General features: G+C 43.0%; 1 protein-coding gene across 1 annotated transcript in view; it reads left to right on the forward strand.

The window, feature by feature from the left end:
- The first annotated feature begins 1249 nt into the window (after positions 1-1249).
- ATP1A1 (ATPase Na+/K+ transporting subunit alpha 1) overlaps positions 1250-25553 on the forward strand; it is a 30611-nt gene continuing 6307 nt past the window's right edge. Inside the window, exons 1-16 of the mRNA XM_073309248.1 lie at positions 1250-1457; positions 8848-8961; positions 10114-10173; positions 11692-11895; positions 12291-12404; positions 13001-13135; positions 13469-13586; positions 14799-15067; positions 16206-16404; positions 17709-17818; positions 18958-19092; positions 19628-19820; positions 20373-20548; positions 21414-21550; positions 24307-24457; positions 25231-25399. Of these exons, the coding sequence (XP_073165349.1) occupies positions 1446-1457; positions 8848-8961; positions 10114-10173; positions 11692-11895; positions 12291-12404; positions 13001-13135; positions 13469-13586; positions 14799-15067; positions 16206-16404; positions 17709-17818; positions 18958-19092; positions 19628-19820; positions 20373-20548; positions 21414-21550; positions 24307-24457; positions 25231-25399 (2296 nt within the window). The 5' untranslated portion in view covers positions 1250-1445. The remainder of the gene's footprint in view (positions 1458-8847; positions 8962-10113; positions 10174-11691; positions 11896-12290; positions 12405-13000; positions 13136-13468; positions 13587-14798; positions 15068-16205; positions 16405-17708; positions 17819-18957; positions 19093-19627; positions 19821-20372; positions 20549-21413; positions 21551-24306; positions 24458-25230; positions 25400-25553) is intronic.

Consider the following 25553-nt stretch of genomic DNA (forward strand, 5'->3'; position numbering starts at 1 on the left):
TGTGCACTTGAAGACTGTTGCCACAGACAAGTTTGAATGAATGCAAATAATGATTACTAGTGATAAATTGTGCAAATCTGGCAAAGCTTCAGATGCTAAAGTCTTGAAACAGTGAGCAGGGGTAAGGCGGAAAAGGTATGCTGCTATTTACAAATGGTTACAGCTCCTGGAAATTATTTGATTATAGGACTGGCATATGGTCTGTCACTCTCTCAGGAGAATAATTCTTAAAAAAAACAAAAACAAAAAAACCTAGTCCATAGTCAGCTTAAAGATAACTTTAGTAGGTCAAGCCCCCCAAAAGCTTGAAAAGATACTACATAGATATGATAGCAACAAGAAGGTTTTGTGTGTGAGAGTGAGGAGGTCTTGACATGCATGGAATGTGGATGTATATCTATTGCATGCATGCATTCGGTGCACATCCATGGTGGCCATGCATGCAAGGCTTGATTCTCCAATCCATTGCACCTGCTGATTTGGTAAAAATTCTACCACATCACAAATTATTCACTTATGCGGTTCATTAAGAGTGTTTTACACTCCCTTTGCACAAGTATAAATGATGGCACAACGTGTGTAAGACGGTTGGTATAGACTGACCTTCTCAAACTTCTTTCTTGCATGGAACCTTCTTGTTCCTGTGGTATCTGTTGTGCATCTACTTTGAAAGTGTGTGGGTGGAGGGGTGTGTGATATCAGACCCTTCTTCCTAACACTATACTCACTGGAAAGGAGCACTGGGTGTCTGTGTCGCTTCTTCCTAACACTGTACTGAGGGGGGGGGGGGAGTGTATGTGAGGAAGAAGTCCTACCAGGAAGTGTTCCCTGAGACACGTTTACGTAAGTGTCTGTTAGGTGTGGACCCTGAAAACCTGTGGATATCCGCGGACCACGGTTGCAGATGGACGCGGCTCTAAACTTCATGTAGTTTTTGCCTCTTCCTCTCTGAAGCACCTGGTAGCGCCCGCTCCCCAGGCCCGGGGCCGAGCGCGAACAGCCTCCAGGTCTGGGACGGCGGGGGCAGGCGGACGACGGATGCTGTGGCGACGCCTCTGCCGATGCCGGCTGGGTTTCCCTCCCCAGCGGGAGCCCCCCCCCCCCCCGCGCGCGGGCGCGCGCGCGGGCTGCCCGGGAGCGCGCAGGGCGGAGCCGGGGCCGGCGCTCACACACCAGGCCGCTGGCGCGCGCGCCCGCTCTCACGAGCGAAGCCGGCGAGGCGGGGGGCGGGGCCTCGCTCCCTTCTTTAGGCGGCGGGAAGCGGCGCCCGCAGTCGCAGCTCTGCGGGGGCAGCAGCAGCAGCAGCGGGCCGGGAGTCGCTCGGGCGGGCGGGGAAGCCGCGGAGTCGCCGGTGCAGCAGCAGCAGCAGCAGGAGGAGGAGTCCCCGCCGCGGCGCAGGACACGTGGCAGCCCCGAGTGAGACCGCGCGCCCCGGCACCGCCACCATGGGCAAGGGGGTGAGTGTGCGGGAAGCCCGGCGGGGCGGGCCCTTTGGCGCGCGGGCCCGGCCCGGCTCCAGGCGGGCGGGGCCCGGCCCGGCCCGGGGGCGCCTCGTGGCTTCGCCGAGGCCCGGCGGCGGCGGGGAAGGAGGGAGGCGCCCCCAACGGGCGCCACACGCCGGGGCCGCCGCTGTTCCGCCAGGCGCCCGCCCGCCCGCGGGGCCCGGAGCTACGCGCCGGGGCGCAGTGCCCGTTGTGCGGCCGGGGCGGGGGCGCGACGTCGGAAGGGGCCGGTGGGCTCGGCCCTGGTTCCCGGGGGTCTGCGGGACCCTAGGCAGGCAATGAACAGCCGGCGTTGGGGGGGGGCGGTCACGCCAGGGGTCCGGCCGCGTTGATGCCGGGCTCTAACTTTACGCGATGAATAAGCCGCTAGGGGGTGGGGGGGGTGTGAGAGACACACAGACACACACACAGAGAGAGAGCTGGTTTTTAAAGGAGCGGTACAACTATACAGTTTGTTTCCTTGAAAGGCATCCGATCGCTTTAGGCATACAGGGGGAGGTTTCGGTTTTTGAAACTGATCTTAGTTTAAATCCTAACACTTAAAAGAATGAAATTTGCTCTAACACGAGTAAAAGCTGCATAGGAAGAAAATGGGGGTGGGGGGGGAGGGAGTAAAGACCTTAATCTAATGTTTAAGCTATTGTAGAAACCTGGTGAGCAGATCAGTCTGTTAAAATGGAGAGTGCCCCATCTGACCAGGTTCTGTGTAACATTTCTGATAACTTTACTTTTTTTCCCCTCTTTTCCCCTTCATTGGGTCTGTGGCTAACAAATTGGCCAAGTTTTTCAGGTTGTTATAAAGGGCCTTTGCCTGTGGATGGTGTGGGTGAATGCATGTTCCAGGTTGAAGGTTATACTAGCAGTCCCCAGGTCAACATGGAAAAGAAATCTTAGTTGTATGGTAACCTTATCAGATGCCCTTCTGGAGCTAAACTTGAAAGTATGGTCATTTAAATATCTTCTGGCTATTATAAAAGTACTTTAAGGAGTGTAAAGTACAAGGCCCAGAGGGGAAAGTTTGCATGGTAATAGGTACTGCTTGTTTAGCAATAGTAACCAGAGCCAGTGATAAAAAGGGGAGGGAAGGAAGGTGTTCAGGATTGAGAAACTCATTGCATCACACCAAACCTGTTAACTGTTAGCATGGTATAACACAGTGCTTTACGTAGTTTTCCTCTCTTGGGTAAGGGGCTGGATCAGGGGCTGGATCGGCATTTTTGATTCCTTTCAGATTGCCAGGTTGTAACTGGCAATGAAAAGAGCTTCTTATGGCTGATTATTCATAATAATAAAAATCCCTTAATAATAAATAATAAAAATAGTAAGGTTGAGTGAAGCCAAGAAAGCAAAAGCCAAGACTTTTGGAACAGACAGAGAAGAACTTTGTGTCTTAAAGCTAGCATAAAGGAAAAACCCTCCCTAGTTGATCATTTAGACTCAGATTTAAAAATAAAAAGCATTGTCTGTTTTTAATCTGAATATTTTAGATGGTGTACAGGTAACTATGTGGAGGGAAACTTTTTTTCTATTAAGGTTCTTAAAACATTTCCTGAAAGGTTCTAAAATGACTCTGCTTATTTAGTAATAATATTTAGCAGCTACAGTGGTCTGTTTCCAAAGTGCTGTACAAATATTGACTGACCTAACGTTGGATTGATCAGTGCCATTTAGCAGTCACAATGTTGACGTAAATACTTGAATGGTAGGAGAGCCATGACAACACAAGACTGTGCAGACACTAATTAAAAAAGAAAAAAATCAGCAAAGTCCTGTTATTTAGTAGCCCAGAAAAAACATTGGAGCGTATAATGTATCTCAATCTGTTAGGTTGTTTAATTATTTACAGTTGTCCAAAAGGGTAATTGGCACTACAAACTTCGTGGCCACTGTAACTAGGTACAGTTAATCTACTGTATTATGTAAATTGGTTTTGTAAAGCTCCTGACTCAAACACGTTGTCAGAACATCCTGTAGAAACTGTTCACTGCAGTTATAGCCCAAAGGCCAGAGTGGGGGTGGATTAAGGTGTTCTGAGTGGTGGGGGTTGTGTTGGATATTTTAATGTTTTGTATTCTATATAAGAACTTAAAAATGTAAAGTGACACAGGTTATGCATATTAAGACTGTTTTTGACCTAGTATTGAAACTTAAAACGAAGGAGCAAGGAGGGGTACTAATGGAAAATCTGTGACAGAGTAGTTAGTTTGTGTGTATGTGTGTGTGTTCTTAGTCAGAATGTGTGTACTATCTTGTGACTTTGCAACACTGTTCTATTGAATGTGTCAAATCAGAGCCTGTTAAAGCAAGGGATGTGAAATGGAACTAAGTGAGGAAAGACTGGTTTAACCACAAATATTGTTCACCCATCTTTGCTTGGTTTATCCAAACAGGAAAAGGGTTTTTTTGGTTTTTTTTTTCCCCCTTTTTCTTTTAACCAAGTGTCAGTTCATGGGAAGGGAGAACTGTGCTCCTTATAACTGCTATATATGGGGAAGGTAGGGGGTATGAAAAGAAGCTGATGGAAACAGCCACTCTACTTACATGGTAGTGAGGGAGGAGGAATCTGATGACTGGCTGCTTTGCTGGGTTTTCAGCCAAATAGTACAGCTGTCAGGAGCTCAGCTCTTGTCCCCTCAAGACACACAGGATTGTGAGGAACAGAGGTAGCCAAGAGACTGTCTCATTCTCTGTATTATCCCGAACTGCTTTTTATACCATCTTGCCTGAAAATTGCCTAAGGAGGAGCAGCAGCTTACTCTGTTACTTTTCCCCTCTGCTTCCTTTTTTTAAACTGGTTGTAGGATACACTCACTGAAGCATACAGTTTCACCTCTGGAAGTGAGACTCAAAATTGAAGCCTGCTCAGCCCTGGCTAGGCTTCGTTTCTTGCCAGAAACTAGCAAAATTTGGGGGGGAACAGACCAGCTGAGAAAAGGGATCTTTCAAAAGCAGTTACTGATTTGTGGGTGCCCAAATTGACCCCTTAAAAAGGCACTGACTTTCAGAAGGTGCTCTGTACTTCCAGAAAATCAGGCCCCTGTAAAGTGTTGAGTTGGGCATCACTTCGTACTTTTGAAAAAGTTGGCCAACATGATGATCTCCATTTTGCTTTATCTGTTTGTTTGACTCTACATGGCAAGTAGTGTGCTCTATATTGTCTTGAATATTGGAGCCTATTTGTGCTGTCCTACAGCAAGAACAAATCATGCTTCACATTAGGACAGCCCCACAAATCAGGAAGGACTGCTCAATCATGAGTTTTCTGGGTTTCAGAAGCCAGCTCTGCTTATGATTCTGATGAAAATAGTTCCATGGAACACAGAGGGTTATCTAGCATTTGCTGTCTTTTTATTCCATGAATGGCCCAGCTTTTGAACACAGCTAGTTTTAAGTGTGGCTTCCACATACTTCTTTCCATAAAGGGGGAGGGAGAAGTTGAGTATAGGACTGAAAACAGCAAGTCTGCTCATTGTGTCTAAGTGGGGTGTAATGAGGTCTCCCTAGCCATTCCGTAAAACTTCTGTGGCAGTGTGCTAGTCATTCATAGCAGTGGCTCTCAATCTTTCCAGACTACTCTACTCCTTTCAGGAGCCTGATTTGTCTTGAGTACCACCAAGTTTCACCTCACTTAAACTACTTGCTTACAAAATCAGACATAAAAATGTCACATCACACTATTATGAAAAATGTGCTTATTTTCTCATTTTTACTATATAATTATAAATAAATCAATTGGAATATAAATTTTGTACTTACATTTCAGTGTATAGTATAGAGAACAGTATAAACAAGTCATTGTATGAAATTGTAGTTTGTACTGACTTCGCTAGTGCTTTTTATGTAGCCTGTTTGTTTGTAAAACTAGACAAATATCTAGATGAGTTGATGTACCCCCTGGAAGATGTTTGAGTACTCCCAGGGGTACCATACCAGCTGATTCAGAGTAACCATGTTGTACTGTAAAATCAGAAGCCGGAAGCTGAACATTCAAACTTGGCTTTTTTTGAGAGGGCAGAAGGGGAAAGGCTAGCTATAGCATTTCCTAAATTTGATGAGGGGCAGTTTTGCTGTCCATCACTGGGAAAGTGGTCCTTGCCCATGACTGGAGAATACAATTACTGGAAACTGTCTTTGAGGCAGCAGGACAGTAACTCATTCTGCCTTGTGCCATACTGTTCATAATGTAAATATCAAGAGGAGGTCTCCAATCCTTCTTTTTTTTTTTTTAAACTCTGGCTCTCATCATGCATCACTTCAATCAGCATAGATTGAGACCTTATAGAATGGTACATCTGAATGTCTCTTCTGCTGCCCTTCTCCCCCGCCAAGAATCATTGCTTTTGTTGTTTACAGTGTCTACCATAACCTGCTCTGTTAGGCTTCCTGCTCTCCTTTATTTGGGACCCAACATAGTCACAGATCTGGGCTGTGTAAAGCCTATAAAGCTCTGGCTAAGAAGCTCTGACTGGACCAGTGGAAAACAGGGACATTTCCCAACCTCTTGTAGGGATAGTTTCCTTGTGGATCACTGTCATTTGGCGAAATCAGGGGTAGTCAATTCCTTTTTGTCAAGGTCCAAATTTCTTGATCAAAGTATAGTCAAGGTCCAGACTCCAGAAAAACATTTTTCACACCGCAGTAACAAAAAGTAAATAAGATTTCACAGTCTAGTCAAATGCAACTGGCAGTCTGCATTTGGCCCGCTGTCTGCCTATTGGCTACCCCTGGGCTAAGTGAAACACCTGAAGTGTGGGTGCTTTGCAACTATAAGGGCTTGGAACTTTTCACTTGTGAAAATTGAAAACCTAAGTACCTGCAATTCTCGCTGAATTTTGTAGGTGCTCAAGTACATCTGAAAATTAGGCCAACTTCAGTGCAGTCTTAATTTATGTAGAAACTGCTGATTTAGGCCTCCCCTCCCCACCCTGGCTAGGGGTAAATCCCATTTTCAATCCCTAACCAGATTATCACACTCAAATATAACTGTGTTTAAGACCACTTGCAGAAACTGTGCCTAGCTGCTGTAGCTTTAGGTTCAGGGTGAGAGCAGAATGGGATTTAGCGGGTGCCCTCAGGATGTGGCTTGGATTGGGGTGGGGGGTGGAATACAGGGCTGAAATGAGCAAGTTAACCTACAGCTACTTTCTGAATAGGCAGAATTACAAAAGTATTATGGAAAGTAATGTGAAGCAGACAGATTTTACACAGTACTGTGCACCCCGCCCTGTATGTACATTTGGAAATCACACTTGCCTTTTAAGCTTCAGGAAGATCATGAAATGTACATTGTGTACAGCAGAGGGTAAACGCCTAGTATCAATTCATAATTTAAAGTCAAATTTGTGTCAGACTGGAGGATGTGGATTGAAATTATGGCAACTTTTTCTGTACTCTGAAAATATCTTTCAAGTTGCCTTGTTGCAGATTCTTGTGATCTTGGAATGTCAGTACTTACAAGTTCAGTGCTGTTCTAAGCATGTAACACTGCTTCCACCTTTTTTAAAAAATGTGGTTTTAGTATGATGAAGACAATGTCAAGAATGCTGACAATCTTTAGCTGTACTTCATTCTTTACAGATAAAAGAGGAGGTAAAGGACAAGTTCCACTCTATTCGTTAAAAATAACCTGCAGTGTTCTTTTGACTGTTGCACAGCTCTCCTATGGCTGCATGCAGAAGTATGAACATAAATTCTCACCTCTAGTAAAGAAGGGAATATGGTTCCTTATGGAATCTTTTCTGTCAGTGTCGGCAATGAAAATAGACTGCTTGGTTTCACTTGTTTAGTTTATGGTCAGTTTTACGTTCAGATGTACAGTGTAACTTAATGGTTTTCAACCTTTTTTTCATTTGCAGACTCCCAAAAAAAAAAAAAAATTTCAGATGGAGTTGCAGATCCCTTTGGAAATTTTAGACATAGTCTGCAGACCCCCAGGGTCTGTGGGCCATAGTTTGAAACCACTGGTGTAATTAAATATTTCTCTTTATCCTAGATTTTGTGAAAGGTCATTCCTAATGCTTGAATATTAGACCCTGTTAACAGGTTCTTGGCATGCATTACTCTGACTTGCCAGTAATCCAATTTCTGATCAGAGGTGCATGCACAACATAGTGAGTAGGTTATTGTATTAGTTTTATTATCATCCATTTCTCATAATAGCCATTATAGCTTAAGGTTTTATCAGAGCCTGTCATTTTAACTGTGGTGGAAAAAGTGCCAAAGGAAAATGTTAGTAATTGTTAAATGTTACGCAAAATGGAAGGGGGAAGAGTTGTCACTAGAGGTTTGTGCAAGTATGGAAATCTACCTTGTGATGGGTGGAGCAGAGGGAGATTGTATTTGCATTTCATGGTCCCACTGCAATAGGCAGGGACACAAAGTGCCTAGGGCTACTAGTGCCTCATAGGGAAATTCCATTTGTTTTTCGATTTAGAGAGGTTTCTGCTGCTTAATTGTCCTATACTTCTCCTCTTCCCGTGTCTCTTGATTGCCACAGACATCTGTATGAAAACCATCTCTATTGCTTTGGTGCTTGTCTGCTGCTGCTTATTACCCTCCACAGCCTGAATTAAGCATCAAAGATCACAATTTCATGCAAACACCCTATGTAATTAAGGGGAATAAGTCTATTTTCAGGCATCTCTTATGTAAGCATAGTCAGTTTGTTCCATGAGGCATACACAGCTCTAAGTGGGTGGATTATTTGTTTTTGTGATAACACACATCCTGTTTATATGCCAAAATATTTATAGGAGGATCTGCTCTATAAAATAAAACCAGTCTTCAAAAATAATTTGCACTGTTTGTTTCAGAGACTGTCAGAGCAAGTATGGAAGTATCTTGAAATGAACTCTTGCCAAGTTTTTGGGATGCATGAAATGTCAAATCTGTTTTCAAATTGATTAAACTATTGACGCTCTTCTCTTCCTGCCCCATTATCACCCCACTCACCCCCTTAGATTAACATGAGAAAACAAAGAGTTAATACACATCTGAAGGAATTTTGTATGTAGTCTGGAGCTGGTTTCTTGTGATGTGGATCACTTCTGGTTGGACTGAGGCTCAGACCCCAAAACTGATCTGTGAGTAGGGTGCAGCTTGCTATTTGTCTAGTAACTTCAGCCAGCACTTGTGCAATCCCTGGCAGTAATCCGTGCAGCATAGGGATGTTATTGAGCAGACTAGTCTTTTTAGCAGCTTGTTTATAAGAAAGTAGCATAATTTAAATGTAAGTAGTTGTCTGACATAAAATTCTGTGCATGGGGAATATAGAAACCATACACACTACTGAAGTAGTTAAACGTCAGCCATTTCTCAAAACGCCTTTTTTTTTTTTTTTCCTCAGACTGGACATGACAAGTATGAGCCTACTGCTACATCAGAACATGGTGCTGGGAAGAAAAAGGGGAAGAAAGAGAAAAAGAAGGATATGGATGAACTGAAAAAGGAAGTCTCATTGGTAAGAAAGTGAGGAAGGGGAAGAATGGGTGGCTCTTCAACAACATGCACTGCCTTGAAAACACTGTCTTCAGGTGCCTACCTTTTAAAAATCTGACATTGGTACAGAAACTAAAGGCATCTAGTAAGTTTTCAGTGCAGCCATATTATAAATGTATACCCCCCAGAGTAAGCGCAGCTCCGGCAGCAGAAGTGCAGTTTTCCCCACATTGTCCTACCTGTGTGACTCTGGCCTGCTGTGGAGCAGCTGCCTTTTTAGCCAGTGAGTTCAAGCTCTCTGGCTAGACTTAAACACTGACCCCTGCAGAGACTGTCAGCAGTAGTGTGCATTAGTGCTAATCAGTTTTAGTGTTGTGGACATCTGTCCACAATGAGTGAATTGTGCATTACATTTGGCTAGTATCCAGATTTCACCAGGTTCTAGTTTAGATCGTGTTTCCTTGCTGTGATGTATGATGTGGAAACAAAGGTGTATAAGCTCTTAACGAGTTTCAAGTTTGCTGTGCATGTTAGGAAGGGGAGGTTGGCTTGCTTAGCAAGTCTTCTGTATGCCTCTTCCCTTCCATTTAAAAATAAATAAAGAAAAAAACCCACCAAAAAAACCTCTTGGGATGCAGATCACTTTCAGGGTAGTCTACGTCATTAGAAATGCAACCACCTCTTGGATGGAGCACAACATCTTTTAACAAAAAGAAAAGGAGTGCTTGTGGCACCTTAGAGACTAACCAATTTATTCGAGCATAAGCTTTCGTGAGCTACAGCTCACTCAGTGAAGTGAGCTGTAGCTCACGAAAGCTTATGCTCGAATAAATTGGTTAGTCTCTAAGGTGCCACAAGCACTCCTTTTCTTTTTGCGAATACAGACTAACACGGCTGTTACTCTGAAACATCTTTTAACAACACTCAGCAATGCTACCTAGAATAAATCCACTCTGAACAGTGGTAAGCAGGGTGAGAGGAATGAAATGGTGAGGTTACAACTTTGGAACCATCTCCGCTTTAGCTCTCTTCCTTGCCATGAAAACCTCCATCTTATGAAGCTATTATTGGCAAGGGAATGAAGAGTAGAAAGCCAGTAAGTAGCCTCTGCTCACTGTTATGCATGAACTGTTATTACATATTCCCACTCCAATCTCTTCTCTCTTTCCTTCAGGATGATCATAAACTCAGCCTTGATGAACTTCATCGTAAATATGGAACAGACTTGAGTCGGGTAGGTAGATTTTTTGCGTGTCCCTTTTGTCAACTTCTAAAAAGGAACAGGTGCACTGATATGATAAGCCTGCTGTGGAAGGAGATCTGGGTGCTGTCAAATTTGTTTACCACCACTCTTTCAGTTAGAGCTCACAAATATTTGTATCCTTCCTCCCTTTATATTGATTGGCTCAAATATTTTAGTGACTGTTCATTAACAAAGTTGGGATTTATTCATTGACTCTTAAGTATTCCAAGGTCAAATTGATTCTTAGGTTTTGCATTGAGTGTTCTTGCTTGTGTTCTCTTGCACGTGTATTTGTCTGGTAATCCTCTGCTGTAAACCAGGACATGGCCACAAACCTAACACTGACCATCAGTAGTTAAAATGTTACTTTTATAACAAAGGGTGCTGGAATCTCAGACGAGAAGCAACCTCCCACTGAGTTATTTTACTTGATAACTAAAGAGCATTTTGAAAGTCTTTTTTTTAAAGAGGAACTTAATGTCCTGATTGTTTTGTACAAGTATATTTCTACTCTCCTAATAAAGGGACCCTCAGCAAGAGAGAAACTGACTGTACAGGATGCACACAACCTGGAAAATTTTTTCCCCAGTTTTCAGGCAAAAAAAATCTTGTAGGTAGATGGTGTAACTAGTTGGTTTAAAAAAAAAAATCTTCAGACAAACTTTAAAAAAAAAAATTCTACATCACTTATCTCCCACTTGACTTTTTTCTGAGGATTGTAGAAACATGTAAAATGTGCTAGCTTGCTAAGATTAATATCACATATATGAATTGGTCAGCACTTTGAGCAGGGTACAATGCTGGTTTTACACCTTGTTTGGTACTGTTTAGTTGATGGCTGTTTCCTACAAGGTTTGATGCAGCAAGACATCTTTTATTTTGGGTCTTTTATAGCACAGTAGGGTGAGAAACTTAATTCTTCTCATACAAGTCAAGCTTTTTGAAAACTTGAGAGACTTTTTTGGGAAGACTAAAATCAAAATAGTCACATAAAAGGCCATTTTGATTTTTGCTTGTACCATAACTTCTGAGCCTCTGACAGTCTGTTGTGGACTGTTCGGGAGGGGGGTCATAACTTCCACAATTGTGGTCCCATCACACCTTTGACATAGAAGGCCCATCATCATTGTGAACTCCTGTACTATTCCTTTCACCTGGCCAGCTTGTACTTTCATCTGAGAGCTGGAAATAGAAGTTACTTGTGAGGCTTTTTTTATAATGCGGATTTGTAGTACAAATACTTACCTGGAGACACCAAAAGGCTACACAAGCTCCCATTGTCTTTGTCCTTTTATTGTAAGGAAAGTGTTCTCTCCTTTAGCTTACAGGAGCAGAAGGGGAAGCAAAGCAGAGGCAGGCCTTTGTTTTCATTCTTGCGTAAGAGCAGGAATGAACTCAGAATGGCTTGCTCAATCCACATTTGACCAGTGCCTCAAACTGAGGAAGAGCATGGTGGTCTGACCTTACTGCAGCGCTATAACTAAACTACCTTCCCAACCTGCATTCTAGGGTTTGACAGCTGCTCGTGCTGCTGAGATTTTGGCTCGGGATGGCCCAAATGCCCTCACACCTCCCCCTACCACTCCTGAATGGGTAAAGTTCTGCCGGCAGCTGTTTGGAGGATTCTCCCTCCTGTTATGGATTGGAGCTGTTCTTTGTTTTCTGGCTTATGGCATCCAGGCTGTAATGGAGGAGGAGCCAAATAATGATAACGTGAGTACTTGTGTACTAGGCTTATTTGCATGGAGCTAGACATGTTGTTTGTCTTGCATCTAAACCTTCAGTCCAGGAACTTTTTTTCCTAAGGTTTTTAGTGAATGGCAGTATTTTCATAACTATAGTCTCAGTCTGGTTTAATTCCTGTGCTTCTACATATATGGTTTTCAATCCATGCCTTCAGCAGCTGAATTCCAGCTCACATCAGATCTCATTAATGGAAGTTTCAGCTGTTTCCTGGAACATAAAATTGACTGTAGCTCTTGATTAACTTGTGCACATGCACTATGCAAAGACTGCAAGTAGCTTTGCAATTTAGTGTAAGCATTAGAAATTGAAAAATAAACCCTTCAGTCAGAATCTGCTCTCAGTTAACTCTTTGTTCATTGCAGTTGTATCTGGGTGTTGTGTTGGCTGCTGTCGTTATCATAACTGGCTGCTTCTCGTACTACCAAGAAGCAAAGAGTTCTAAGATCATGGAATCCTTCAAAAACATGGTGCCTCAGGTAAGTAATGTCTGATCACCCAGTGGTCGATCAGGCTTTAGCTAGCTCAGGATTGTTAACCAGATTAGAATCTTTCTGTCACTGCAAAATACGTGACTGGATTTAGGGAGTATTTTATTAGTTTTTAAGCAGATTTTACTTCTTTAATGCCAACCTGTCAGTATGGGTCTCCATCTGTTAAAAGTGGAAGTTTCATATTTCTCTTGGCATTAGCAAAGTTACTTAGTGCACAATAGCAAACGCTAGCTATACTCCCCGCTGGATGAGTATCACCAGTTATTGGTGTCCAGTAAAGCACTTGTCTGCAGCTTCTTAGTATATTGGACTTCTGTTGGCCTGATTATAAAGCACTTAAAGAAATTTAGCTCTGATTTGGATTAAATAGCCCACGTCGCACATAACCGCCATAGGGCCTTATTACCATGGCATAAGGAGCTTTTAATGACGGGAAAACTAAACCCATTAGTTTTCTTCAACCACATTCCTGTCTGTGATAAATAAGTTGACTTACCACCATGAGAGGAAAGACCCTCTGGCCCCTTTAAGCCTTTTCTGAATTATATTTAAAGTAGTGTATTCCTTGACTTTTTTTATAGCAAGCCCTTGTGATCAGAAATGGTGAGAAGTTGAGCATAAATGCTGAAGGTGTTGTAGTTGGAGATCTAGTGGAGGTGAAAGGAGGAGACAGAATTCCGGCTGATCTTCGTATCATAAGTGCTCATGGCTGTAAGGTGAGTGCATTTTCTAAGGTCTCTGAAAACCCCATTCCATACTAAGGGAGTCACTTTTCTAACTAGCTAAATTCAATGCTGAATTTATGGGATGTTAGTTTTTTGATGATGATGATATAGAAGTGCCCTAGAATTCCAGTGTTTTCCCCTTAAATTCAGGGCTTTGGAGCAGAGCCTGGAGCTGGAGCAGCTCCCGGAGCAGTGGAGCAGCAGGTTTTTGCCTGGAGCTGGAGCGGAGCCGGAGCACAGCTCCAAAGCCCTGCTTAAATTTCTTCTCCTTCCTGGGTATTTATCCGCTTGCGCAAGAAACATTGTGATATATCTTCTATGCAGGTGGATAACTCCTCACTCACTGGTGAGTCAGAGCCTCAGACCAGGTCTCCAGATTTCACGAACGAGAACCCACTGGAGACCAGGAACATTGCTTTCTTTTCCACCAACTGTGTGGAAGGTATGTGGCTTTAATACTCCATAAAATGTGCACTAATGTAACACCGGGGGGTTAAAATATTAAATCAAGAAACTGCTATGGCAGTATAAATGTTTAATGTGTAACTTTACGTAGTTGGAAGCACATGGACTCCACTTCCAAATCCCCTGCAAACAACCAGGGTATAGGCTCTTGGAGAGAGGCTGTATCTGATAGGAAATTGACTGTGTGTAATTGGACAGTAAGCTTCTGCAGCAACACTACCTTTGAGTTTCCTGTTTCCTTCAAGATGTTGCTTTATTCTACTTCTATTAATTTAACTAATTCAAACCTTTAGAAAGGACAAGGAACATGGGTTTTTATAGTTCCCCTGGCATCGTTCTCCCCCAAAGACCCAATTGAGGTCAGACAGAGGTGTTTGAAAATAACACAGCTGCTTTAGAGAATTCCAGTGCCCATCAAACAGAACTAGTATTCCACCTTCAGAATTCTTCAGTAGACTCAGTGGCTATTGTATAAATTAGCCCCTCCCTTTGTCATTTGTGACCCAACACTGTGTGACATGATGTGTCCCAGTGTAACCAGATAGAGTACAATGAGGATTTACAAATAAAAAGTAGTGTCTTTTTGGTAAACATGTGGGGCTCAGTTCTGCCCTCAGATATGCATGTATATATCTTTATGGCAACACACATAATATGCCTAGATCACATTGTCAATCCAGTGTTGGAGGAGAAATGTTGTACTGCATAGCTGGTTGACACTTGTCATGTTGTACCAGAGGGATAGGCCCCAAAATAGGGACTGGCATTTTGGAAGGGATTCCCTTCTCCTTCTGCTGTAATAAGCAAGCAAAAGTCTGTGCCTGCTTATGTCATTACGTCATCCATTTAGCAGAAAGCTATCTGCCCTCTTAAAAATCCTGTGGATGCACCACCATGCGGCAGGTCCTTATTCACTAATTGGAATCCAAGGGAGGAGGTCTGCAGGAACTTTATATGGCAATGGTGATGGTATGTACACAAGAATTCCTGCTCTGGGGCTGGGTTAGAGATTCATCCTCACCTATGCTTGATGTGGATGAGGGTGTAAAGGCTATTGTGGTGTGAACAAACATGGTTGTTTTAAATGAATCTATGGAGATCTGATTAAGCACCTCCAAACTCAAACCAGAGCTTTCTGTGTTTGGCATCAGTGAGTACTTTATTAAAGCCTGTTGTCTCTCACTTCCAGGCACTGCCCGTGGCGTTGTCATTAACATCGGCGATAATACTGTGATGGGCCGTATTGCCACTCTCGCATCTGGACTGGAAGGGGGGAAAACTCCCATTGCAACTGAGATTGAGCATTTTATTCACATCATCACTGGAGTGGCTGTGTTCCTGGGAGTCACCTTCTTCATCCTCTCATTGATCCTTGAGTACACCTGGCTGGAGGCTGTCATCTTCCTCATTGGAATCATTGTCGCCAACGTTCCTGAGGGTCTGCTTGCTACTGTCACGGTGAGCTGGTGGGGAATATCAAGATAGTTTGAAATCAGTTGTACTTGAAGGCAAACTATAGTGTAGCAAGGGGTATTCTCATCGCTGAGCAGTCTTCTTGGTCTGTGTGGGTAGGGCCAACCTGTGATAGTGATTAATTTAGTCTGAGAAACAGTCACATTATTCTGCCTAGTACCAACTCATCCAAACTACATTGGAACCCTTCTGCAAAATTAACCACAGTTTTGATACTCTTCAGCTAGTGTACATGGGCCCCAAATTACTAAATCATAAAAAAGTTTCATATTGCAAGACTGTTAACTCTTTAGTCAGGTTTCAGAGTAGCAGCCGTGTTAGTCTGTATTCGCAAAAAGAAAAGGAGTACTTGTGGCACCTTAGAGACTAACAAATTTATTTGAGCATAGGCTTTCATGAGCTTCAGCTCACTTCATCGGATGCATTCAGTGGACTCACTTCATCGGATGCATTCTGCATCTGATGAAGTGAGCTGTAGCTCATGAAAGCTTATGCTCAAATTAAATTTGTTAGTCTCTGAGGTGCCACAAGTACTCCTTTTCTCTTTAGTCAAAAAGTCAGGACTATATAAATGCAGTTCCCTTTCTGATACAGTGAAAAGCAGGAGACTATCCAGTGTGGTGACATTTAACCTCTTTAAAAAAAAAAAAAAAACACAAACAAAAAAAACCCCCACTATTTTGAAGTAAAGTAACTTCAAGGTTACACAAAGGTACCTTCCACCTGCAGAGTCTCATGCCTTTGAGTTCCCAACTGAATGGCTGGGAAAGGCCATTCCCACTTACTTTGGATGGTAAATCAGGGCCATGTCTGGCTAAACTGTTTCAAAAACTTCTCATGTTCTTGAATAGTTTCTGTACTCTCTTTATTGGCATTTCATTTTAAGGCCTTCTGACCCAAAATGTGATGTGATATAGGAGATGTTTAAATTTTAGACCAGACTGTGTTTTCGCCTTCATAAACAAGTCTAAGAATCAGTGCTTTCTGTTCTTATGGGGGCGTGGTAACGACAGCTTCTAAATGCAAAATTACTGCACTCTAGTGCCAGTTGTGGGCTATGTAGAACTAAATTAGTGTACAAGCACCTGTCTGATTCTTCCATCTTTCTCACTTCCACTCCCAGGTGTGTCTGACACTAACAGCCAAGCGCATGGCTCGTAAGAACTGTCTGGTGAAGAACTTGGAAGCTGTGGAAACCCTGGGCTCCACATCTACCATCTGCTCTGACAAAACTGGTACCCTGACTCAGAACCGCATGACAGTTGCCCACATGTGGTTTGACAATCAGATTCATGAGGCCGACACCACAGAGAACCAGAGCGGTAAGAAAAGCGCTCTCAATTCGAGTTTCTGATTAGCATGTTGTGCTAGAGGTGTCTTGACTTACAGATAGCGTAAAAAGACTTTGGTGTCTGGAGGGCAGAGTTGGGAGGATTTAGAACTTGTCTGCTACCGTTCCTGGTTAATCAATATAAACCTCATTATGGCCCTGTGCTCTAACTTCCTTTCCTCTTTATCTTGAATGTACAACTCACTGGACTGGTGATTCCTAGACAGTGAGCATTAGAAAGATCACTTTCCCTAGTTCAGATTCACGTTTTGGATTTGATCTCAGACCTTGATGTTACCTACCACTTGGCAAAATATCCAAGTCTTATCACCGCTCAAAGTGCCTGTAAATCATGCGTTTCAATGCTAGCTCTGCCACTCTCTAATTTTTTCTAAACTAGAAAATGTTGTTTTGGTTATCAGGTGCACTTGCACTGGTGAGGAAGACTTGATTTTTTTTTTTTCCATAGGTCTGATCGTGCTTGTCTGATCCAGTTGTGAAAGTGGCTGTGTCTGGTCTACACTAGTACTTCAGCCATGTTTAATACAGTGCAAAGTATCATCAAGCTATATAAATACAAAGCATTATTAGAAGCCGTATAAACATTTGGGCTGGCGACAGTAGGAATAAACCAGTGTTTATTCCATGAAGAAAAATCTTCAAGGCTTAATAGTTTTGTCCCTCCCAACTAGCAAATGCCTTTTAAAAAGGCTTTTGCCTGGTTTACTGTTTCCAGGGAAACCATTTCATGTTCAATTCATGTCATTTGAAGCTCCTCAACAATAAACATGGGGTAAATGGAGTGGAGGAGTCCTTTAATTGTCATCCCTGTGATAAACTTTCACATTTAACCTTTCACATTCATTTTGCAGACTTGTCATAGTGAGGCCAGGACTTCCCTAACAGTGAGTGGGAGAGCTGGAGTGGAACCCAAGAATTTTGATTCCTAGTGTCCCAGTCTATGAAAGGAAGTCAGTCTGACCCTTGCCACTACTGAAAGCATAACTACTAGTATATAGAATCTAAACTAAAAAAGCCTGTTCTTAAAATGCTTAGCTACTCTGTTAATCCCCAGGCCTTTCCCTACTCACCACCTGCTCCCCAGAGCAACTTGTGACTAGATGAGTGGCTAAAATTTAGGGAAGAAGAAGCAGATGCAAAACTCCCAGTAGGACAAATAATGAGCTTTTTTTATAGCCTGAGGTAGAAAAGACCGAGACTTTACACTAAGCTGAATGAAGCCTTTTCCCTGATCTATTTGGCACCTTAACATTTCCCTTCTCCCCCTGCTTCCAGGTGCCTCCTTTGACAAGAGTTCTCTTACCTGGGGTGCTCTGTCCAGAGTTGCAGGTCTCTGCAACCGTGCTGTGTTCCAGGCTAACCAAGAAAATGTACCTATTCTGAAGGTGAGTTCAATAAATGCATCCTAAACTATCCTGACAACAATTTTTGCTCTGATTTGTTGGTGTTACAATCCAGTTGTCTAGACTGGTGAAGGCAGTGCAGTAACAATTTATGTCCAGTCTCTGTGACATGCCCGCCAGGCCCAGGATTGCAGTGACATGTAGGGCGGGAAGGCCAGCTACTACTACCTACTGCTCCTGGCTTTTCCTGCAAACAGACCCATAGAGGAAAGCTGGGGAAGCAATCTCCCTTTCTGTGCTTCTGGCAGGAGTGGGGGGTGGTTCTGATGGTGGTTGATGTATGACTCCTGCAGCATGATCTCTGCCTTCTGCTGACCCCAGATATCTGCAGGTTAAGGGAGTAGAACACAACAGGAACTGAAAATGTTCCAGAGCAAGGTTTCATGCACAGCTTGGTGCATTTTCTCCCCTCTTTTGGTTATTCCCACATAGTATGTGAGGAGTGGGTTCCATGACAGTATATTTTGCTTTAAAGAAACTGGCAGTTGTGGGCATAGGAGCAGAGTGAGCCGCTATCATAGGATCTTTCATTAACTTCACAGTACACTTGTGCCTAATCTTGTCTGACCTTCTGACATAATTGTATGTCACTAAAGCAAATGCCACATGGCAATAATCATGGAGGAGAGATGCTAAGCTAAGATCCAGCCTAGTCTAATGTCTGCAAAAGTGAAGCATTGTTCTTGTGTCCAGCGTTTGACATGTTAATTATGTCACTTAATGCATTAATGGAAGGTGCTTGTATACTATGCTTCATAGCAGCAGTGTAGGAGATCCCATGCAGAACACAATAACTGTCTTGATTATTCATCAATACTGGTTCTGTGACTATATTAAAAACAGAGGATTTATAATCTGCTACCATAAAATCTTATACCTATTGTAATCCTGCTTCTTCCATCTCTTCGTTCATAACTTGAAGCTGTTAAAAATAATTTATTACTGTAATACGTGACTGCCACAACTCTTCTTCTTATAATGTCCTGTTGGTTACATAACTTTCTCCACGTTCTAGAGGTCTGCTTGACTTTGGCTTCAGCCTTCTTTGAAATGCTTGGTCCCTTTTCTGAAAGGAGTGAGCGCATGCAAGTTTACAATGTGAAACTTTTTTATTTTAACAGAGGGCAGTTGCAGGTGATGCATCTGAATCTGCACTTCTAAAATGTATTGAAGTGTGCTGTGGATCTGTCAAAGAGATGAGAGAAAGGAATGCCAAAGTAGTGGAAATACCATTCAACTCTACCAACAAATACCAGGTAAAAGGGAACGAGAACCTCCTGAGGAAGAAGGGTTCCCAGCCCCCATAGGTTAATTTATACAGTGCCTCAGGGACTAGATCAGCCCTGAATAACACACACCAGTGTCTGCAGTGGGATTGCATTGGCTGCAAATAGGTTTTTTTTGTTTGTTTGTTTGTTTTGTTACATATCTGAGTGTTGTGATGGGAGACTAGGAGAGGTTGAATCTGGGGAACTAACTGAAGTGCAAATGTTATCTTTTAAAATAAATGACACGCACACTAGAGCGTTCTCGACACTCGCATATAACCAAGGTTGTGGGAGAGAACTCGCTGGAATTCCTGTGTTTCCAGAGTACCTTAAATGGATCTGCCTTAATTCTCCAATTCACTGCTGTATACTTGGAGTGAGTGTTAAGCACTTTCTGTCTATACAACTCTTCCAAATCACTGTGGAAACTAACCATTCTGTGTGGCATTTTTAATGGGAACAGTCCCATTAATCTCATGCTATACAAATATAAAGCAGTAAAAGCTCTTCTCTTACAACCTAGCTGTCTATCCATAAGAATGCCAATCCATCAGAGTCTCGCTACCTGCTGGTGATGAAGGGAGCCCCAGAGAGAATCCTGGACCGCTGCAGCTCCATTTTGATCCATGGAAAAGAAAAGCCGCTGGATGAGGAGGCAAAAGATGCTTTTCAAAATGCCTACCTTGAACTGGGAGGCCTTGGGGAGAGAGTACTAGGTAAGGAAATGCAGTCGTCATGCAGTGGTTTTGGCTCCACACAGAATGCCACAGAAGCAATGGGTTAAGTACAGGGGGTTGTGTTCTGTTCTGGCAATGCAACTGTCTCTAACCTACCGGGCACGTCGGCATTGATCTGGAAAGACCCTCTCCCTTGGGAGGGATATGCACTTGTTCTAATATTGGGTGCAGCCTACATGGACGTTTTGGGGTCCCATCATACAGGGTAGCCAGACTGCTTGGATCAAAATGAATCAATGCATGCTGGAACCTATCACTTTCCATGGGCTGCATTATATTAAAAATTGCTCCATTTAAAGTAAATTAAGTAGTTCTTGGTCACTTGGCATTGGCAATTAGCCACTAGTGTAGGAGAAACTTTTAAGCCATCAGGAGCTATGCTTACTTTGAATAACATTGACTGGGCTCCTGAGCAGAAGACCTGGCACTAACCAGAGCTCATCACCACTGTTGTTCACAATAAGTGAATTCACCACTAAACCTGTCTGCTTAGGGGCACAAACTAATCATAGTTTTTGACTTTCTCTGCAGGCTTTTGCCACTTGGCTCTGCCAGATGATCAGTTCCCGGAAGGCTTCCAGTTTGACACCGATGACATCAACTTTCCTGTGGAAAAACTCTGCTTTGTTGGGTTGATTTCAATGATTGACCCTCCTCGTGCTGCTGTGCCAGATGCTGTTGGCAAATGCAGAAGTGCTGGAATCAAGGTATCTCTTTTTGAGTGTGCGATGACAGGAGCTAAAATACAAATGAACTGAGTGAGCCCAATATTCAGACCTGGAAGAAACTAGGTTCTCCTTCAAATGCTGATCCTTGTGTGTGTTCCACATATGTGTACTGCATGTGCCTGAGACTGGAGATTTGTAGCTAGTAGTGAATACTTCCCTGGGCCCAGTTCACTCTGATGCTGTTCTTAAAGGCTAAGACACTTAACAATGCTTTGGAAGTTTGCCATTTAACTTAACGGAGTAATGCAGGGTCCACGGTAATCAAATAGCAGACTGAAAAAAAGTTTTTGATGGAGAGTCCAGATTCCTAATATCCAGGGGCTGAACTTGTCTGAGTCAGACAAAGTTGGGCCTAATATTCTGTTGGTTAGCTCCTGTCTCTTAACCCAGTGCTGGTCTAAAAGTATTGATGACAGTCCTGTAGATGGAAGTAATCTTCCTGACCAGGAAATGCAAGCTTCCCTGCACTGCTCTCTTTTCCCTTCCTCGGGGAACCACCTGGGCATGGGGAGCTGTATTTCTATGTTCTGTTAATTTCTTCTTGGCCTCCTGAGATCCCCAGCAAATGGGCCTGTTGTAATGCCATGCCTATTAAATATCTGGCTGAGCTCAGATTTGCTTCCCAGATGTCACCTTGCTGACTCTCTCGCAGTCTGAATTGACGTGGCGGGGTTCAACAAGAACAGAGCAACTCTGGAAATAAGACTTAATCCTTACCACAATTTACTTGTGACAACAAAAGGAAGCGTTAACACTCCTTCAGTATGCACTCTGTCTCTGTTCTACAGAGTGCTGCTCAACAGAAGGGGTTAGGCTTTCACAATGTCTGATGTTTGCATTGCAGGTTATCATGGTTACGGGAGACCATCCAATCACAGCCAAAGCTATTGCCAAGGGTGTCGGCATCATCTCTGAGGGCAATGAAACAGTAGAGGATATTGCTGCTCGTCTGAATATCCCTGTCAGCCAGGTCAACCCCAGGTACTGAACAGAAAAAACATTGTAGATAGAAAGGAAAAGGCTGTCTTAGAATAAAGACTGCCTCTCATGTCTCCCCTGCACAATCCCCTCTTAGCTTTACTTTATCTGAGACTAGAAGTTAACATGTCTAACGCTGCACACTGTATTTCTTTGGCACTTGTCACACACCCAGTGAAATGTTCACTTGACCCCAAAATGTTCTAGTAACTACTAGATTTTTACATAAGGGCAAATAACTTTGAAGCAAAACTCAAAAAGCTTGTTTGCCTCATGTTAGTGTGCATAAACCAAAAGCAGGACACACCTTCCTGATTTCATAGCTGCCAGCACTGATAACTGTGTCCTGAGTGGAGATTGTGGAATTATTAACAGGGAATTTAGCAGATGCACAACTGACCAAATCGCCATTGAAGATGTATTTAATGTTAAGATTAATAAATGTTTCAGTACTTAAGTACTTGAAGTACTTAAAGTAAGGCGTGAGTACTTAAAGGTCCAATTTTAGTCCTGTTTTCACCCAAAACTTATTTAAGCTTGTTTATAATAGAACAATATTGTTATGCTTGGAAGAACTAGATTGTTTTATTGGTAAATGTCAGAAAACATTTTCACTGTATACACACAAACTGATGAAAAAATCCATCAGTAATTGAAATTTTGAGATAAGCAAAGTAAGGAAAGCACTGCTTGAGAACGAAGTTTGACTTAACGGTATTTACTTAAATTTTTATACGTGATGTTTGTGTCTTACTATTATAGTTTTAACTTTTTTGAATCTCAATACCTACTGTCATTAAATTATTGTTGGACCCCCCCATAATTTCTTACAACTGTGAAAATTTAAGTAGATAAATGTTTTAAGTGCATAAAAAAAGTCCGATACAAGTTGAAATTTAAAAAAAAAATAAAAATTGAATTCGGCCAAGCTTAATTAAAGAAAAGCTTAACTATTAATAAACTACATGTCAAAACTGAACTAAAAGCCCCCTTTGAGTGCCGAAGACGCTGAAACATTGATTAAAGGTTTATGGAAGAACTCAAATGAAAAGTGATAATGGCTAGGCTGTTTTAACTGTCTAATCTGAGTGGCCTGCAAAAATTCAAACAAGATAGTTTATACTGAGTGTAAGATTCCTTACTTGTAATGTAAGGAAATGTAACTGGAACTCTCTTAAAAGTTGACCTCCCATTCAACTCCAAAGAGAAATATTTTAAATTTTAAAATCAAACCAGGTGGCTAAGACTCTCAAAAGTCAAAACAAGGCCCTGTTCCCTCAAGAGTTTCAGATCTGAATTTTTTGGGTGGGCAGAGGAACTGAGGAGCTCTGGGGATAGCATTCAAAACTGATCTTAAGGTCCATAGCGCCGAAGTAGGGTAGATAGGACCTATGGACAAATACTTGAGTTCCCTTCAGGACTTCAGTTCCCCTCACTGGTTAATACAGGGTGCCTTCACTACCTGAGAGCACAGCATTTGAAATAGTTATCTGGGAAATTCACCCTATTCATAAGCTGGCTGCTTATATGGTTACTGGGCTGCCTGCATTGTTTAGCCTGACCAAGCCTTTGTTTTGCTTGGAGGATCTCTACAGAGCACTTGTGAAGTGTGAATAGACAGCTTGTGGAATGAATTGCTGACGAAGATGAAATATTGTGGTTAGATTTTTTGACAGGGTAACTTCATAACACTCATTATGTGATGATGCAGGCTAAGGAGGATAAATGGACCATATGTTTGAGGGTAGGGTGACCAGATGTCCCTGATTTTTGGGTCTTTATCTTATATAGGCTCCTTTTAACACCCCCCCCTCCGGGTCCCGATTTTTCACATTTGCTGTCTGGTCACCCTATATGAGGGTCTTGGTGTGGCTGGCTGTGAGGTCAGAAAGGAATTTCCCCTTATGTACAATGTTGCATCATTAGCTACATGTATTATCCTTTTGGCCAGTAATGGGTTGGATGCTGGACTAGATAAGAGCTGGTGGTCTGATGTAGTCTGGCATGGATATACACCCTGTGTGGGTAAGAAAATAAAAAATATTAGAGCATAACATGAGCTGTGTGTGTTAGAATATTTTGTAACTGTAGACTAAGCTCCCTGTAAGCTGCGCAGCCAACGCCTTAGTGCCACGCAGGCGCTCAGGGAACATGCCTTGGGACCTGCCAGGGTAGAGGTGCCCCTAGCCTGGCCCCCAACTCTGCTGTGGCACCCCTATCCTGGCCTGGACCTGCCAGGGGAAGGGTGCCTTTCCTATGACCCCAGCCCCAGGGCTACTGTGGTGGGGAGAGGTGCCTCTTCCTTCCCCCCACCCCCACAGCCCAGATGCTGCTGCAGGGGGGAGAGAGCTGGGGGGAGTCCTCTCTCTCCCCGCCATAGCCCCAGAGCACCCTCCTGCACCTCCGAACTCCTCAGCCCACCCCTACCATATTAATTTTGTTATGTGCACTAATATGAAGATGTGTGACACATCACCTCCATATTGGTGCACATAACAAAATTCATTCCACACATCGGTGGGAAACATTAGAGGGAACACTGACCGTAGAACACAGGAACAGTCTTTCTTCCCTCTCCTACGGTAAGAGTAGGTCACACAAGATATGACATCCCAAACATTATAAAATGTGGAATCTCCTCCTCCTCCTCTGAAGGCAGTACTTTTTAAGTATATTAAAAGCTGAGGCTTCCCTTTTGTAGTGTACATAAGAGTTGTGGGTTAATGGAAGATGTGTGAGTGTTTTTTGTTAAATCCCAGGGATGCCAAGGCCTGTGTTGTCCATGGCACAGATCTGAAGGACATGACCAGTGAACAACTAGATGACATTCTGACTCATCATACGGAAATTGTGTTTGCCAGGACATCTCCTCAGCAGAAGCTTATAATTGTGGAAGGTTGCCAGCGACAGGTAAGGAGAAAGTGCTAAGCTATTTGATCATCCATAAAAGTATTCGCTTTAAGCTACCAGCTCAAGTATGCAGCATGTTCAAGAGCAACAGCACGGCCTAGACATCTCTCACCACTCTGCAGTATGTCTGCCTAGTTGTTCAGGGTTTTCTTTATAGTAACAGCAACAGCTGCAGAAGCACTTTGTGATACTGGTCTGAGCCATAGCTAGGTATTCTGTATAGATGTCATATATGAATATGGACACTATGAGGAAAGGTGTATGATACACATTTTCAAATCAGTGCCATGCATCACTGCAGGCCTCATAAGTGACCTGCAAGGGGAAAAGTTGTTGCTGAAGTTAGGTTTAAGGTCTGAACACTTACGGAGAGAGGGGCTTAAACTTTCAACATTATTACCACCCCACCCTAAGACCAGAGGCATCCAATGTGTTCTCCAGAGAAAGCAGCAAGTCCAGATATGAAATTCCTGACTGACTGCAGGCTTCAGAGAAGCGTACCAGGTCTCTGTACTTCAAAGAAGACACAGGGTCTCTTTCAAAAATCCTTCACTGATCACCTACAAGACCTTGATCGGGTCCCAAACATAGCACTAAAAGAGCCATTTCCAGCTACAGGTCCTGTTCAGAAAAATTGCTATTCAGGATTGTGACAGACCCTTGGGGAGGGGTTAATGGTAATACCCTTGGAAGACTCGTACGTTGCCTCGAGGGCATCCAAGTTTGCACATTCCTATTGTGGGAACTGAACTCTTCTCTTTCCCTGTGCATAGGGAGCCATTGTAGCTGTTACTGGAGATGGTGTGAATGACTCCCCAGCTCTGAAGAAAGCAGACATTGGTGTTGCCATGGGTATTGCTGGCTCTGACGTCTCTAAACAGGCAGCTGACATGATTCTCCTGGATGACAACTTTGCCTCCATTGTAACTGGTGTAGAGGAAGGTGAATTTCCAAGCCCCTGTTGAACTTCAATTAGCACACTAAGTGTAGGCAATTCTAGTTTATCTCACAGGGTATCACCAAGTATCTCTGAAAGACTTCTCTTAACTTGGGTTTATAATTCACTTTCACAGTAAAGTCTTACCAAACCTACCCA

Source organism: Lepidochelys kempii, chromosome 1, assembly GCF_965140285.1.
Source record: "Lepidochelys kempii isolate rLepKem1 chromosome 1, rLepKem1.hap1, whole genome shotgun sequence".
Classification (NCBI taxonomy): domain Eukaryota; kingdom Metazoa; phylum Chordata; order Testudines; family Cheloniidae; genus Lepidochelys; species Lepidochelys kempii.